The sequence below is a fragment of the Lithobates pipiens genome, unplaced genomic scaffold (assembly GCF_037356315.1).
Source record: "Lithobates pipiens isolate NorthernLeopardFrog02 unplaced genomic scaffold, aLitPip1_a1.2 Scaffold_8, whole genome shotgun sequence".
Taxonomy (NCBI): domain Eukaryota; kingdom Metazoa; phylum Chordata; class Amphibia; order Anura; family Ranidae; genus Lithobates; species Lithobates pipiens.
The window spans coordinates 223,285,796-223,302,147 of NW_027507903.1; the positions used below are offsets into that span (position 1 = coordinate 223,285,796).

The following is a 16,352-nucleotide window of genomic DNA, read 5'->3' on the forward strand; positions in this document are numbered from 1 at the left end:
GCTGGAGGTGAGAAGGAGAGTTGTTTTTTGTAATCGAAATCAATAGTAAGCATCCTAGGGTGACACTACTGAGTATTTTCAAATACGACAAATACATTTTCTAAGGATTACTGCATTTAAGAGAAACATTGAATATGCTGTAAATAGGAGGGGAGTTACTGGTAATGAAAGTATGTTTAATTTTATAGATGGTTTTCCTACCTGTTTCTATATCTTTGGATCTTCAGATTAACGCAAACATGTCTTCTTATACATAACTGTCAGTCTGTGTCTAACTTTGTTAAGATCTGTCTACATACGTCTCCCAAATTATCTTTAATTCTTGTGCATGTCTGTCTTTCAATATATGAATATCTATAGATCTGGCTGTCTGACATTTTCTTTTTGAAGTGCACATAATCAGTCGCAGTATTTCACAGTATGTAATTTTACCTTCAGTAATGCGTAGAATTCAATAAATGTTATTTGTCTTGGAAATTGCAAGACTTATTTCTGGCTGTGGCTTCAATAGCTAAAGTTATGATGTGAGAGAAAACAAATCCTAAACAAAGATGCTTGCCCTAAAGTGATATTAAACCAAAAAACAAGTTATCATAGTGCAGTTTACCAATCATTTAATGTGGTGGTTACATCAGTTTTGTTTTCTTTGGCTTTTTTTTTTCTTGTTTTCACCTGGTAATCTGGCTAGTAACACACCTCTTGTGTTAGTGAGACACAACTCTGGATGAATGATAACAGGAGGCACAGCAAAGAGTAGCATTGCCAGTCTGAAGGGGGTGGTGGTAGTGAAAAATGTATTAGCAGATTTAATTACACTAACAAATTGAAGCCCTAACTCCAAATCATACTTTATAATCAGTTACAGCAAACATTTTATTTCATTTTGGAATAAAGGTTTTGCATGAATAAATAAAAGCTGATCTTTTTAAACACCCCCGGCCAGTGTTAAGTGGTTTGTCTCATCCATGTAAACTGATGTATTCTGCTGGAGAGCTTGAGCTTGAGAAAAAAATCAGACTTGCTGGCAAGATCACCAGATGAAAATAGAAGAAAGAAAAGGGAAACTAATACAACCATCACATCTAATGCCACGTACACACGACCGGACTTTCCAGCAGACTAGGTCCGACGGTCTTTCCGACTGACTTTCGGCAGAGTTCAGACGGACTTTCTGAACGAAAGGACTTGGCCTCACACTATCACACCAAAGTCCGACGGATTTGAATGTGATGGGGTACGACTGGACTAGAATAAGGAAGTTCATAATCAGTAGCCAATAGCTGCCCTAGCATTGGTTTTTGGTCTTCGGACTAGCATACAGACGAACGGATTTTTCAACCGGACTCAAGTCCGTCGGAAAGATTTGAAACATGTTTTATTTCTAGGTCAGTCTGACTTTGGGAAAGAAAAGTCTGCTGGAGCCCACACACGATCGTAATATCTGACGGATTAATTCCGTCAGATCTAATACATCTAAAAGTCTGGTCGTGTGTACGCGGCATAAGAATAGGCTGCAATATAATACATGCTTTTTGGTTTTGTACTGCTTTAAAGCTAATATTAAAATATTGCAGTTTGTGTTTTTTAATTTTTCAAACACACACACAAACTTTTAAATCTGCATTGTAGTTTGAAAAAAAATATTCAGACAACTATATACTGTATATATTTATATATCGATATATATATATATATATATATATATATATATATATATATATATACACACAGCATCTCACAAAAGTGAGTACACCCCTCACATTTTTGTAAATATTTTATTACATCTTTTCTTGTGACAACACTGAAGAAATGACACTTTGCTACAATGTAAAGTAATGAGTGTACAGCTTATATAACAGTGTAAATGGTCTGTCCCCTCAAAATAACTCTACACACAGCCATTAATGCCTAAACAGCTGGCAACAAACGTGAGTAAGTGAAAATGTCCAAATTGAGCCTAAAGTTTCAATATTTTGTGTGACCACCATTATTTTCCAGCACTGCCTTAACCCTCTTGGGCATGGAGTTCACCAGAGTTTCACAGGTTGCCACTGGAGTCCTCTTCCACTCCTCCATGATGGCATCACGGAGCTGGTGGATGTTAGAGACCTTGCGCTCCTCCACCTTCCGTTTGAGGATGTCGCACAGATACTTAAAAGGGTTTAGGTCTGGAGACATGCTTGGTCAGTCCATCACCTTTCAATTCAGCTTCTTTAGCAAGCAGTGATCGTCTTGGAGGTGTGTTTGGGGTCGTTATGTTGGAATACTGCGCTGAGGCCCAGACTCCGAAGGGAGGAGATCATGCTCTGCTACAGTATGTCACAGTACATAAAAAAACTTTTGGGAAAACAGCGCTGTCCAAACGGTAACTCAATTAATCAAACCAAGGCCTGAGCCGGTGAAAGCAAAATCTAAAAGTGATAATGTAAATAATAACAGTATAAATTCCTGCTGCAACCCAATGTGAGATACCCACACTAGACACAAACCCAAAAAATAAGGCTGCGCTAAAACTTATACATTATAGTATTAACAATGTGACGTGTTAAATTCTAGTGTTAAACAATGTATACTATCAAAAAAATTGTGTATGAAACATCAAACTTGAAGTACATAAAAAGTCCAAAGAGAGGGAAGAACGAAGGTATGGAGTAAGTCCCTTGAAGTGACTCTTTACAAACACCCTTCAGATGTATAGCAGGTGCGCCCAAAGAGGAAGTTCTATCCACCACCTATTTCAATGAGGCTTACCAGCTGCCAAGATCTCTTTAAGGAGATCGTACAGTCATGAAGAAAAAACGATCGTTCCTGGTCTCCCCGATGGGTTCTGCTGGCGTCTCCACCTCTTATATCTCTTTCTTACAACGTCTCACATTCCACCGAATTTTTAGATAAGACAAGAAAGAAAGGCTCCCATAGCGTAATTCCGCATAAAAATTTATTACGAACGAAATAAAAGTAAAACAAACTCACAAATTCCAGTTGAGTACAAGCGTAAGTACAATCACGAGCCGGCCGGCTCTCTCTTATTAACACTGCCCGTCCTTCCTGGTCAACGGGGAATGGTGGTAACGTCAGCACGCCGCTCACCCTACGTCGTTTCGTCAAAAGTGACTTCTTCCTGGGGTACGGGCAGCGCGCTGACCCACCGCCTAAATACTCACTAGCTACAGAACATAACCGCCCACTTCCGAGCTCCTGGCTACAGCTCCTAATCAGCCATTTTAGAAATGGGCAAAATTGATCGTTCGCCCTGATCATTAAAAGAAACTAAATGAACTAAAATACACGAACGCTATAAGGAATCGGACACAAACTGTTTCACAAATAGGTTCATACTCATTTGATCTTTTTTGTGAATTAAAAAATCTTAAAAATAAACTAAACTAAAGAACACTCTAGAGAATCAGAACTAACCTGTTCTCTGAATGGGATCATATCTGATGGTATAATCCGGTCGCATACCTACCCATTAGGAGAGCACGATCGGACAAGGTCAACCCCCCTTACCCGAACACACAGTTCTAGTAACTGCACCCAGAACATTGGAGGGCCCACCATCATGGTCCCGGGTGGGGAAATATATTGATTTCTTTCTCCAGCCCTTGGTCCAGAAAACGCCCTCTTATTTGAAGGACACAAGACAGGTGATCAATTTACTCTCAGGGTTGAGATCGAATGAATGCACGTTATTGGTGACAGCCGATGTCACCTCGCTTTATACGATCATTCCACATGAATTAGGGGTCGCGGCTGCGACACACTATTTGAATACCATGTCAACTGTGTCAACACCGCAACAACAGTACATCATTGAGTTACTTGAGTTTGCGGCAAGCCATAACTATTTTTGGTTCGAGCAAAGTACTTTAAACAGATTCGGGGAGTGGCAATGGGGGCGAAGTACGCCCCTAGCCTAGCGAACCTCTTTATGGCTAAGTGGGAGGAGGACGTCATCTATAAAGACCGAATCCCGCACCTGGTGTTTTGGGCGAGGTATATAGATGACGTCCTCCTCCTGTGGGAGGGGACTAGACCCCAATTGGAAGACTTTTTTCTTAATATCAATAACAACGATAGGGGCATCAGATTTTCAGTAGAGGCCAGTCCAGAGAGAGTCCATTTTCTTGATTTAACCATTAGTAAATCTGAAGGGGGTTTTAAAACGATTTCCTATTTTAAGAAAACTGATAGGAACTCTTTTATACCCATAGAGAGCTGCCACCATAACTCATGGCTAAGATCAATTCCTAAGGGTCAGTTTATAAGGATGAGGAGGAATTGCTCTGACGTTAGCGACTTTAGGTCGCAGGCTAACATTTTGAAAGGGAGACTGGAAGAAAAGGGGTATGATGCCGAATCCATGAATGCAATTATTGAACAGATTGCTGAGGGTGACAGAGCTGCTCTTTTGGGGGCTAGTTCTGGTAAGGAAAGGGAGAAGCTTATTGTCCCTTTTGTTACGACTTTTTCCACCCAACACTATCTAGTCAAGAAAATGCTGCGGAAACATTGGCATTTGCTGTCGAATGATAGAGTCATTCGTACCTTTCTTCCAGCTAAACCAGAAATCATCTTCAGAGGGGTTCCCTCCCTGAGACATAGGATAGCTCCTAATGTAATTGATCCCCCTACTAAGAATATTTCTTTTTTTCAACATATAACTGGGTACCACCAATGTCGAAGGTGTCAGATCTGTATGTTGAATAAGAGTAAAAAGAGAAAAACTGAATCTTTTGTCTCTACTAGTACTCAGAAAGAATATCAAATTGAACCCTTTATAACGTGCAGCTCTAAGGGCGTCGTATACCTTTTGCAATGCCCTTGCGGGCTCCAATATATAGGGAGAACCAAGCGAGCTATGCAAGTACGCTTGGGTGAGCATATCACAAACATTAAAAATGGGTATAAATTTCACTCAGTATCCAAACATTATGATTTACATCATGGCCGTAACCCAGCAAACACCCTATTTCTGGGTATAGACAAGTTTAGTGCACATTGGAGGGGGAGCTCCCTGGTGCGTGATTTGTCTAGACTAGAAATTATGTGGATACATAAAACACGGTGTTATACTCCATACGGTCTCAATGTGGATGTTGACGTGAACGCCTTTATAGATAATGGCTAGACCCCTTTAATGTGAACCACTTCCGAATTCCTGGGCTTGTTCCGTATTTTCGGTCCTGATAAGATTAGAGAATTTTGGAATTATCCACCTTTTTGACAAATCACTGGGGGTGCCCATTCTGAAGTATAGCAATTAATTATTGACCTTGCGGGATTATTTCCATCTATCCGACATCATCCCCTTTGAGGTGATGTGAGGGGTATATCCCGCTTTAGTACTGACCAGTAAGACTTGGTAGAGTGGTTCTGGCCACCCTTTATAATGTTTTAGGTCACCCTGGAAACGGGTTCCATTCATCTTTTTAGGTGGGTGGTGAGGAGGGCTCTATGGTCTCTCTCATCTACATATTGAGACATCATAGAACCCCCGATCCTTTAGGGCCTAGCATCGATTAAAATGTTAGATATTAGGTGATATGAAATAATATTAATGTTTGACCACCCTTTCTTAAGAGGTCTACCATAATTGGTGGGCGACCCATAATAAAGTATGGGATAGTAGTCCCCCCCTGTGGGTTTGGGTTAACTAAGCTCACTTGGGGATGTTTTTGTTATTTGCGATTTATGTAGCTTATTTGAGGTTTTTCCCAATGGCCTATGCTATATAAGGCCTAATTGGAATAATGTCCTGTATATGAGAATGTTCCTTTCCTTCTTTATAGAGTTTTATGAAATTTTAAACTTAAGAAATGGCCTGATGGTCTGATGATCTGACAGTGTCCTTTGCCCATGTGGAAGAGTAAGGTCGTGGAATGATGGTGGGCCCTCCAATGTTCTGGGTGCAGTTACTAGAACTGTGCGTTCGGGTAAGGGGGGTTGACCTTGTCCGATCGTGCTCTCCTAATGGGTAGGTATGCGACCGGATTATACCATCAGATATGATCCCATTCAGAGAACAGGTTAGTTCTGATTCTCTAGAGTGTTCTTTAGTTTAGTTTATTTTTAAGATTTTTTAATTCACAAAAAAGATCAAATGAGTATGAACCTATTTGTGAAACAGTTTGTGTCCGATTCCTTATAGCGTTCGTGTATTTTAGTTCATTTAGTTTCTTTTAATGATCAGGGCGAACGATCAATTTTGCCCATTTCTAAAATGGCTGATTAGGAGCTGTAGCCAGGAGCTCGGAAGTGGGCGGTTACGTTCTGTAGCTAGTGAGTATTTAGGCGGTGGGTCAGCACGCCGCCCGTACCCCAGGAAGAAGTCACTTTTGACGAAACGACGTAGGGTGAGCGGCGTGCTGACGTTACCGCCATTCCCCGTTGACCAGGAAGGACGGGCAGTGTTAATAAGAGAGAGCCGGCCGGCTCGTGATTGTACTTACGCTTGTACTCAACTGGAATTTGTGAGTTTGTTTTACTTTTATTTCGTTTGTAATAAATTTTTATGCGGAATTACGCTATGGGAGCCTTTCTTTCTTGTCTTATCTAAAAATTCGGTGGAATGTGAGACATTGTAAGAAAGAGATATAAGAGGTGGAGACGCCAGCAGAACCCATCGGGGAGACCAGGAACGATCGTTTTTTTCTTCATGCCTGTACGATCTCCTTAAAAAGAGATCTTAGCAGCTGGTAACCCTCATTGAAATAGGTGGTGGATAGAACTTCCTCTTTGGGCGCACCTGCAATACATCTGAAGGGTGTTTGTAAAGAGTCACTTCAAGGGACTTACTCCATACCTTCATTCTTCCCTCTCTTTGGACTTTTTATGTACTTCAAGTTTGATGTTTTTATACACAATTTTTTTGATAGTATACATTGTTTAACACTAGAATTTAACATGTCACAGTACATGTTGGCATTCATAGTTCCCTCAATGAACTGTAGCTCCCAGTGCTGGCAGCACTCATGCAGCCGCAGACCATGACACTCCCACCACCATGCCTGACTGTAGGCAATACACACTTGTCTTTGTACTCCTCACCTGGTTGCTGCCACACGCTTGACACCATCTAAACCAAATAAGTTCATCTTGATCTAATTAGACCACAGGACATGATTCCAGTAATCCATAGCCTGCTTGTCTTCGGTAAACTGTTTACCGGCTTCCTTCTGGGATGACAGCCATGAAGACCAATTTGATGCAGTGTGCGGCATATGGTCTGAGACTGACAGGCTGACCCCCCACCCCTTCAACCTCTGCAGCAATGCTGGCAGCAGTCATACGTCTGTTTCCAAAAGACAACCTCTGGATATGACGCTGAGAACGTGCACTCAACTTCTTTGGTCGACCATGGCGAGGCCTGTTCTGAGTAGAACTTTTCCTGTTAACCACTGTATGGTCTTGGCCACTGTGCTGCAGCTCAGTTTCAGGCTCTTGGCAATCTTCTTATAGCCTAGGCCATCTTTATGAAGAGCAAGAATTATTTTTTTTCAGATCCTCTGAGAATTCGTTTGCCATGAGCTGCCATGTTGAACTTCCAGTGACCAGTATGAGAGAGTGAGAGCGATAACACAAAATTTAACACACATGCTCCCCATTCTCACCTGAGACCTTGTAACACTAACGAGTCACATGACACCGGGGAGGGAAAATGGCTAATTGAGCCCAATTTGGACATTTTCACTTAGGAGTGTACTCACTTTTGTTGTCAGTGGTTTATACATTAATGGCTGTGTGTTGAGTTATTTTAAGGGGACAGCAAAATTTACACTGTTATACAAGCTGTACACTCACTACTTTGCATTGTAGCAAAGTGTAATTTCTTAAGTGTTGTCACATGAAAAAATATGTTAAAATAGTTACAAAAATGTGAGGCGTGTACTCACTTTTTTTTATGTTGCACGATATTTGTGAAAATGTTTATCAAACACATATTTCCAGTAAAAAATACATTAAAATACATTTTAGCGTACACAAACGCAATATGATAACCCATTTTTTGGTAAAATATAAAAGTTGTGGGTTGCACTGAGCAAACAGATATCAAACATGCCAAGCCTTAAAATAGGGCTGACCATGAATTTGCAAACAGCTTTGGTACCCAAAATTGTCAATAGACAACACTTTAAAAGCCTTTACAGGTCATCAGTTTACAGGTTACCATTAATAATTGCCCTAGAATTGTTGCTCTCACTCTGGACATTTATAGCAATACATCACATGTATGGTGCAATCAGTTTTTACACCTACACGGCCTATGCACCCTATGTGTGTGTTTGCATTTGTGTGTGCATGGCTCGATGGAGATGGTTTTTAATTTTTCTTTTTAACATTTTTTAATCACTTGACCTTCTTAAGGTTTTACCCCCTTCATGACCAGGACATTTTTTGCTATTCAGCACTGCGCAAATTTAACTTACAATTGCTCGGTCATACAACACTGCACACAAATTAAATTTATATATTTTTTTTCACACAAATTGAGCTTTCTTTTGTTGGTATTTGATCACCACCAAATATTTCTTCATAAATGTATGCCAAAATGTATTCTGCTACAGTACATGTTGCAAGTGTCGGCAATAATCTGGGGCTGATCCTGCTACACTGCATTTTTGGGGACACTATGCTATTGGGTACATAGTCTAGTTCTGATGATGATCAAGATACTGATCTGTACAGACACTATACTAGTACTTGCAATGATAAGTGACTTATAGTGTGATTGTGATAGTGTGGTATACAATCTGGCACTAACTGATAGGGGCTGAGAGGGACACTAACTGACTAACTGATGTCACTAGTGACACTAATACAGTGATCAGTAATAATACTGTACACTGATGCTATACTAATGGCAATGGCTGGGTGACATGGGTGATCAGGTGGTTAATTGTGTGCCTAACTAGTGAATGCATGCTGAATTTACTCACAGATCTGGCTGGGTTTCTCTCCTTGCTTTCAGTTGTGAATGGCAGGGAAACATACAGCCAGATCCTGTGTTTACAAACACACAGATCTGTGCTGTGATTGGTCACAGATGATAAGCAGATATACAGTCAAAATGACTGGCTTAACTTGCTGATAAATTTGTGCTGTGTCCAATCACAGCACAGATTATGAGGGGGCACATGCCTCTAAACCAGGAAGTACACCACAACATATAGGTACGTCACAGTGCCCAGCTCTGCTGCCCTCTAGCAGTAATTGTACTGTTAGCGGGCAGCAGGTTATAATCTGATAGCATCACTATCTGACAGGTGCTACTTATGGAGACATCAGGGGTCTATTAGACCCCTAATATCACCTCTGGCCTCCACTGCAGCTAATCGAGCAGAGATCATGCTTGATTAGCTGTTTAACTGACCACAGTACCTGTGGAATGACAACTCTGAACATGGAAGTGACAAAATGCCTGTTGCTTTCAGGTTCATACATCACAGAGGAGATCAGGGAACAGATGTTCTGTAAGCTTTAAGCTTGAAACCAATGATGGCCAGCAGCAGCAAGTTGGAGGGGGCACCTTTAATTTGCAGTATAAGTGATCACTTTTACTGAAAAGCCAAGAGTTGGCTGAAAGCAATGGTACAAGCTCACAGCTGCAGCACCGAAAGTATAGCTTTTTGCTATACTGTGGCACTCCAATTGTGTGGCTGTGCTACAGCAGAGATGTACAAGAGAGATGTGGTTGTGCTACACAGTAATTGCACTACCCACCCCTCCTCTCCCCTATCAATTCACAGAACACTTTGCATTTTGTTAATGAGTACACAAAATACAAAACATTTTTTGATTCTGCAAGAGGAGCAGTGATGAGGGGTAGGGAAATGATGGGATGATTGCTGTGTAGGAGACCCAGAGGTTTGGGAGTATAGTCCCCATCCCAGACCCTTCAATAAAGGGGAGCATGTGGACTATTCCGGTACACATTAAGAATTGTATACAAATAAATATATAAGCAGATATAAAAATGCAAACAATTTATTTATTAATGCAAAAAAACAATCAATTTCTAAAATTACAGTCAATTTCCGTGCCATTTCTTCAGAGGCCTGTGCCGTGAACGGCGGCTCCCACGCATATGCAATGCATACTAGCACATTATGATATTACCTTGCAGGTACAAAAAAAAAAAAAAGTCCAGCGGTTTACAACCGATTTAACTATTAGTAAGTCAGCAGATTGTAAATAAAGATATCATTCCAGGAGTTCTTTTTCAAATTTGAACTCTAGGAAGAGGAAGACATGAAAGACAGGAATTAAAAGGTTTGTAAACCCTTGTTTTTTTTTTTTTGTAAAAATAACAAACTTGCCTATACGTATCTGCTCTGTGCAATCATTTTGCACAGAGCAGCCCTGATCCTCTTCTTCTAGGGTCCTTTCACAGTCCAGAGACAGACTAGGGGAGTCAAAGGCAAGTGGTTTAAATAAATCTTCGTATCAGACTAAGGACAGGAAGGGAAATCTCTGGATTAAAGTTGAATATTACAACAAATGCCAGGTTTGCTGTTTTATCTTCTACTTGGGCTATTCATAGTTCTGATTTAAATGCACTTCGGCAAACACCTAAAATTATTAACATTAATTGATGGCCTTAAAAAATACTCACTCTAGGAACTCAGTAACATATTTCTGGCTGCATTTAGACCATGTCCATGGGCTTGTGTCGTGACTTAAAATCGCAGACATCACATGAAATTCATTTTTAATTCCTATGTCTTTGCATTTTGAACTGTCATCGTGCGGCATATTAAAACTAAAACAAAAAGTAATAAACAAGTCATTAGAGCAGATTATCACAATTCAAAAATAAATGTTTACTTCTTAAATTAATCCCATCAGTGTTATCGAAAATCATTTGTTTTTCAGCTCCTTCACTTTCACATTTTGCAAACAGCAACATATTAGCAGTATGCAGCCAAGCAGCGTAATGCTGCTCTGCGTCTGAGACTTTAAGAGAATAATACAGCATCACCATGCACAGAAAGAATTCTTTTGTGAGTAACGGTATAGTATAAAACCACTTATTACATAATACATATTTTATATCTACAGTTGACAATATACTCTAAACATCCTAAAAGTTTGACTAAAGTCCAAAGCGGGCCATAGAGGGCAAATTATGGCCAAATGTCAAGCCTTGGGTATCCCCCTGCATTTAAAAAATTGAGTAGAGTAGAGAATTATCGACATCGAATTATTGTCAGATGCAGTCACTGTTCGGCGGCACCACTATATTTCAGCTTCCATGGCTACTGAATACAATAATCAGCAATGGGAACCAATTGATTTTCTCTTGTTCCGCCCATGGGCTGAATGAGAAAAAAACAGTCATTAATGGCTAGCCTTTTTTTTTTCTACCACTGTATTTTAAGATTTTGCAACTGATTTTCATTTTGAAGTGCCTCGGAATCTGTTTTTTATTAGTAAAATTGTGCTTTCTACCCACCTACTCCAGTGCTCTTTGCTGGCAAAGATTAATACTGATCATAACCCTCCTTGCAAGATTCCTTATTCAGACTTGTAGTACAGAGGAAGACTGGGGGTGTTGGTGCCTGACCACGTCTGCTAGATTATGTAGTGTACTGGTCAGTGCACTCCAACTATGATAAATATTGGTCTATTCAATCATATTTAGATATATTGCACAACTGCTAAGTTGGGGGGGGGGGGGGGGATGGAAGTAAGACTTTAAATATGTTGGTTGTTAGTATATTGTCTCTCTGACTAAGTATGTACCTCTAGGACTTCAGTTGTGCTTTAAGCTAAAAATGTTATTCAGTACGTAAAGTAACATCAGTAATGAAATACTAGGGGAAACGTGCCATCTAAAAAACTCGAAGGCTGCCATTACTCATCCCCTTCTAAAAAGGCCTGACTCCCTGCCCCCCACCCCATATCTTCTTTTTTTTTTTTTTTTACTTGATCTGGCACAGCTGTAGCTAGCGCAGTCAGAGGACATCTGATTTTTATATTTGATCTAGGTCACCGACATTTTTCAAACAGGAAGTTTACTAATGGCAGCCTTCACCTTTTTAGTGGTCCGATTTTCCTTTAAACAATTAAAAGAGAGTGAAATATGGACTTGATTTGTGTATCTTTTTAAATTGGTTTATCTGAAATTTTTATACTCCAGCCAAATTTGCATTCAAGGAACATGTTGCCATTTCTTGACATGAAAAAGGTAATACTCACACATGTCCAAGTTCATGAGCTATAGTGAATGCAGCACCTAAGCCATTTTCTTCACTGATAGAGCAGCTGCGCTGAGGGTCACACATTGTTCCTAATTCAGCTAATCCTGTAAAAGTATATGCAGAATAATTTATTGAACTGTTCTTAGCATAATCCCTCAGGGTCAGTTTATGAATACATTTTCTAAGAAACTATTCAACGGTGCCTGAACATAAATATTAGCATTAGGCATTTCTGAAGTCGGTAATACTCCTTAAGTCCATAAAGTATAAACTCAACATCTCCTGTAAACATCATGTCAAAAAAGGACTTACCTAAAGTATCACATTTATTACTGGCTCTGCATATGTCTTCTCTGCAGAAAAGAGACACATATGTTTGTTAAAGTAATTCATAAGTTATATTTAATGCTATTTTATATTCACAGTATGTCAATGTCAATGTATGCATGCTACATCCATTAGCATGTCATTCTCTGTTATAATGAAATTATTATGGCCTATGCTAAGAATTATCAGCATCTAAACTAACCACAATACATAAAATACTGTTTATGAGGTTTCAATACATATATTACCCATACACCAGAATTCAAAAAGCTATAATCTGCTTCTCCACCTCCACTTGTTATAGCTTTCCTAGGTTGGAGAACACAGATACAATATTTGTACCTTCTTCAGCTAGTAAAGTGTATATTACTGTAAAAATACCCATTAGATTTCTGCAATTCAAGAACATTTTGTCATGTTTTCATATTTTTAAACCCACTGCAAGTATCCTTGGTATTTTGGTGCAGCAAAGGCAGCCTTGTGAGTTTACTACAGAAAGATAGGCACTCACTGGATTTCTGGCATATTTCATAGATTTTTTTCTGTACTGTAATGTATTAACCACTTGGTTCCCACACTATGTCTATTGACGTCATGGGGTTTCGGTGGTTATATCTAAATGATGCCTGAGGCCACAGACATCATTCAGATATTGCCGTTTTCAGCCGGTGATTCCCTACACCATAAGAACAATCATAGCGGCTGTTCCCCCGCTTGATCGTTCTTACGGGCGGCGGGAGGGGACGCCCCCCCTCCCACCGCCCTCCGGTGCTTCTACCGACTCACCGTTTCCATCGGTGAGTCGGTCACAGGATCCGCCGGCCCCAGCAAGTAATCATAGAGATTTCCGGCAGACTAGATTGTCCCCGGAGTCTCTATGATCGCTCGGAGGCCGGGCGCGATGTTATGACGTCACGCCCGGCCTCGGTATTCAAATTAATGGCGCCGATCTGGCTAGGAAGCCAGGATCGTTTTTTTGTTTTTTTTCTCTTCCCAGCCTAGAGGCGAGATATGGGGTCTTATTGACCCCATATTTCACAGTAAATAGGTCCGATCGTGCCATATTCCTATTACAAGGGATGTTTACATTCCTTGTAATAGGAATAAAAGTCATCAATTATTTTTTTTTTTTTAAGTGTAAAACTAAAAAAATTAAATAAAATTAACAATAAAAAAAAATAAAAAAATTTAAAGCGCCCCTGTCCCCGTGAGCTCGCACACAGAAGCGAACGCATACGTAAGTCCCGCCCACATATGAAAACGGTGTTCAAACCACACATGTGAGGTATCGCCGCGAACGTTAGAACGAGAGCAATAATTCTAGCCCTAGACTTCCTCTGTAACCCAAAATATGTAACCAGTAAAAAAATTTAAAGCGTCGCCTATGGGGATTTTTAAATACCAAAGTTTGGCGCCATTCCACGAGCGCGTGCAATTTTGAAGCATGACATGTTGTATCTATTTACTCGGCGTATCCTCCTCTTTCACATTATGCAAAAAAATTGGGCTAATTTTACTGTTTTTTTTTTAAGCACGAAACAGTTTTTTTTCTAAAAAAAAACGCGTTCGAAAAATTGCTGGGCAAATAGCGTGCAATGACCGCCATTGTATTCTCTAGGGTCTTTGCTAAAAAAACATATATAATGTTTGGGGGTTCTATGTAATTTTCTAGCAAAAAAATTAGGAATTTTACATGTAGGAGAGAAATGTCAGAATTGGCCTGGGTGCGAAGTGGTTAAAAACAGCATAGGGAACTGTGCATATACTTCAGAAATATAGTGAATATGTTTTTTTCACTAAACATTCAATTTAAAAATTCACTGTGCAGTAATGACAGGAGAGGCAGATACTGCTTGTACATCCACCGACCAACTGTTTAAATACACCTACCAAGCAGCTCAAAGGCAAATGCTACTCGGGACTGGCATGACAACACCTGGACAGGTTGCGACGCACAAGGAAAAAGCTGGTAGCAGCAAATCTAATTAAAGAGTTGATCAGTAAGGGCAAAAGTAGCACTACTCCCTCTAGACATAATTTCACACTAAGGGCTCATTTGCACTAGGCTGTTTTAGTGGGGAACTGGGAAGATGCACGTTATCCTGACTGGCACCCTTGTGCACCTGCAGTGCACCACACCACAATGCATGGTGTGTTCCAGCCTATTCAGCCTATTCATTTTGAATGGGCTACCCAACACATTGTGCCATAAAGCGCCTTAAAGTGATTATAAAAGCTCTGTTTTTCTTTCAATAAAAATAACAAACATGTTGTACTTACTTGCACTGTGCAGTGGATTTGCAGAGAGCAGCCCAGATCTTTCTCTTCTTGGGTGCCTCTTTGGTGCTCCTGGCTCCTTCCTCCTGTTGAATGCCCCCACAGCAAGCAGCTTGCTATGGGGCAACCGAGCTGAGTCCCAGCTCCCTGTGTACATTCAGACATGGAGCTGTGGCCCGGCCCCCCCTCTCTCTCCTGATTGGCTGGCTGACTTTGATTGACAGCAGCGGGAGCCAATGGTGGCGCTGCTGTGTCTCAGCCAATCGTGAGGGAGAATCTCAGACAGCTGAGACACTCGTGGACATCGCTGGACAGGGATGGGGCTCAGGCAAGTATTAGGGGGGCTTAGGGGGCCGCTGCACACAGAAAGCTTTTTATCTTAATGCATAGAATGCATTAAGATATAAAACCTTCTGACTTTACAACCCCTTTAACCACTTCCCACCATGGGTCCATACCTGTATGTCCTTGGGTTTCAGTGTTTATACCGGAATGATGCCTGCACCTACAGGCATCATCCTGCAATCATTCTTTTCAGCCGGAAATTCTCTTACAGGCTGACATGATCTAAAGCCCCATACACACTATCAGTTTATCTGCTGATTTTTGTCTTCAGATTTACCAAAACCATGTAGTACAAGGTCCTGCCGAATTGCATACAAATTTAAACTCCTAAGATTTGACCTCATATTATATGGTTATGGTAAATCTGAAGGAAAAAATCATCAGAAAATCTGATACTGTGAATGGGGCTTTAGTGGTTAATTAGTCACTCGATTACTTCTGCAGGTGGTGAAAGGGGGTCCCACCCACCACCTCTCCTGGACTCTCCTGTCCTATTGCGGAGGCTGGGAGCGATGCAGCCAGTGCTGATGGCTGCCCTGTACAGAGAGAGAGAGAGGAACTGACATTGTTTCCCTCTCTCCTTAACCCTGGAAACCGGGAGTGACGAGTAGTTTGTCACTTCCGGTTCTTCACCTTTGTTTACCTGGCCATCAATGCGTTAATCAATCAGTTAAAATGCACATTGCCAGCAATTCTAGGTTTAGAAATTAAGACAAAATTATTAGTATGCAGTAAGGTTACACAAGGCTAACTTTGGCCAAGACCACAAGGATCCTGTTCTGCTCTGCTAGCACTATTTGCTCTCCCAGTCCCCCACTAAAACCCTTTATAATGTTATGAAAATCCTGAATTTGCACTTGAGTATAGTGATAGGCTCTGTTGTCGGTGAGTACTGATTGGGGAAAGTTTAAAGTGTTTTTTTCTTTTCTTATAAGGCTCCAGTAAAATTCTTAGAGCCAAGCGACACAGTAGAAATAGTAACAGGCACCTTACTGTATGTTTGAAAAACAAAACCAGAGAAAATTCCAAGTCCAACTTACCAACCAGTCTGCTGACAAACTGAATTAACCTGTCAAAAACAGGAGTTTAGTTAGCACGCATTTACAAACACGTGCATAAACTGCAAGGCCTCGGCAAGGCACCCTGTGTATTGCTGTCAGTCCTACCACTACTAAATGTATGAGTGTATCCACAGTGGGA

At 40.6% G+C, this 16,352-nt stretch overlaps 1 protein-coding gene across 1 annotated transcript in view; it reads right to left on the reverse strand.

Annotated features, from left to right (window-relative positions):
- ADAMTS20 (ADAM metallopeptidase with thrombospondin type 1 motif 20) overlaps positions 1-16,352 on the reverse strand; it is a 298,739-nt gene that overhangs the window by 156,676 nt on the left and 125,711 nt on the right. Inside the window, exons 7-9 of the mRNA XM_077472691.1 lie at positions 12,516-12,556; positions 12,202-12,307; positions 10,616-10,762 (exon numbers count right to left, since the gene is read on the reverse strand). Of these exons, the coding sequence (XP_077328817.1) occupies positions 10,616-10,762; positions 12,202-12,307; positions 12,516-12,556 (294 nt within the window). The remainder of the gene's footprint in view (positions 1-10,615; positions 10,763-12,201; positions 12,308-12,515; positions 12,557-16,352) is intronic.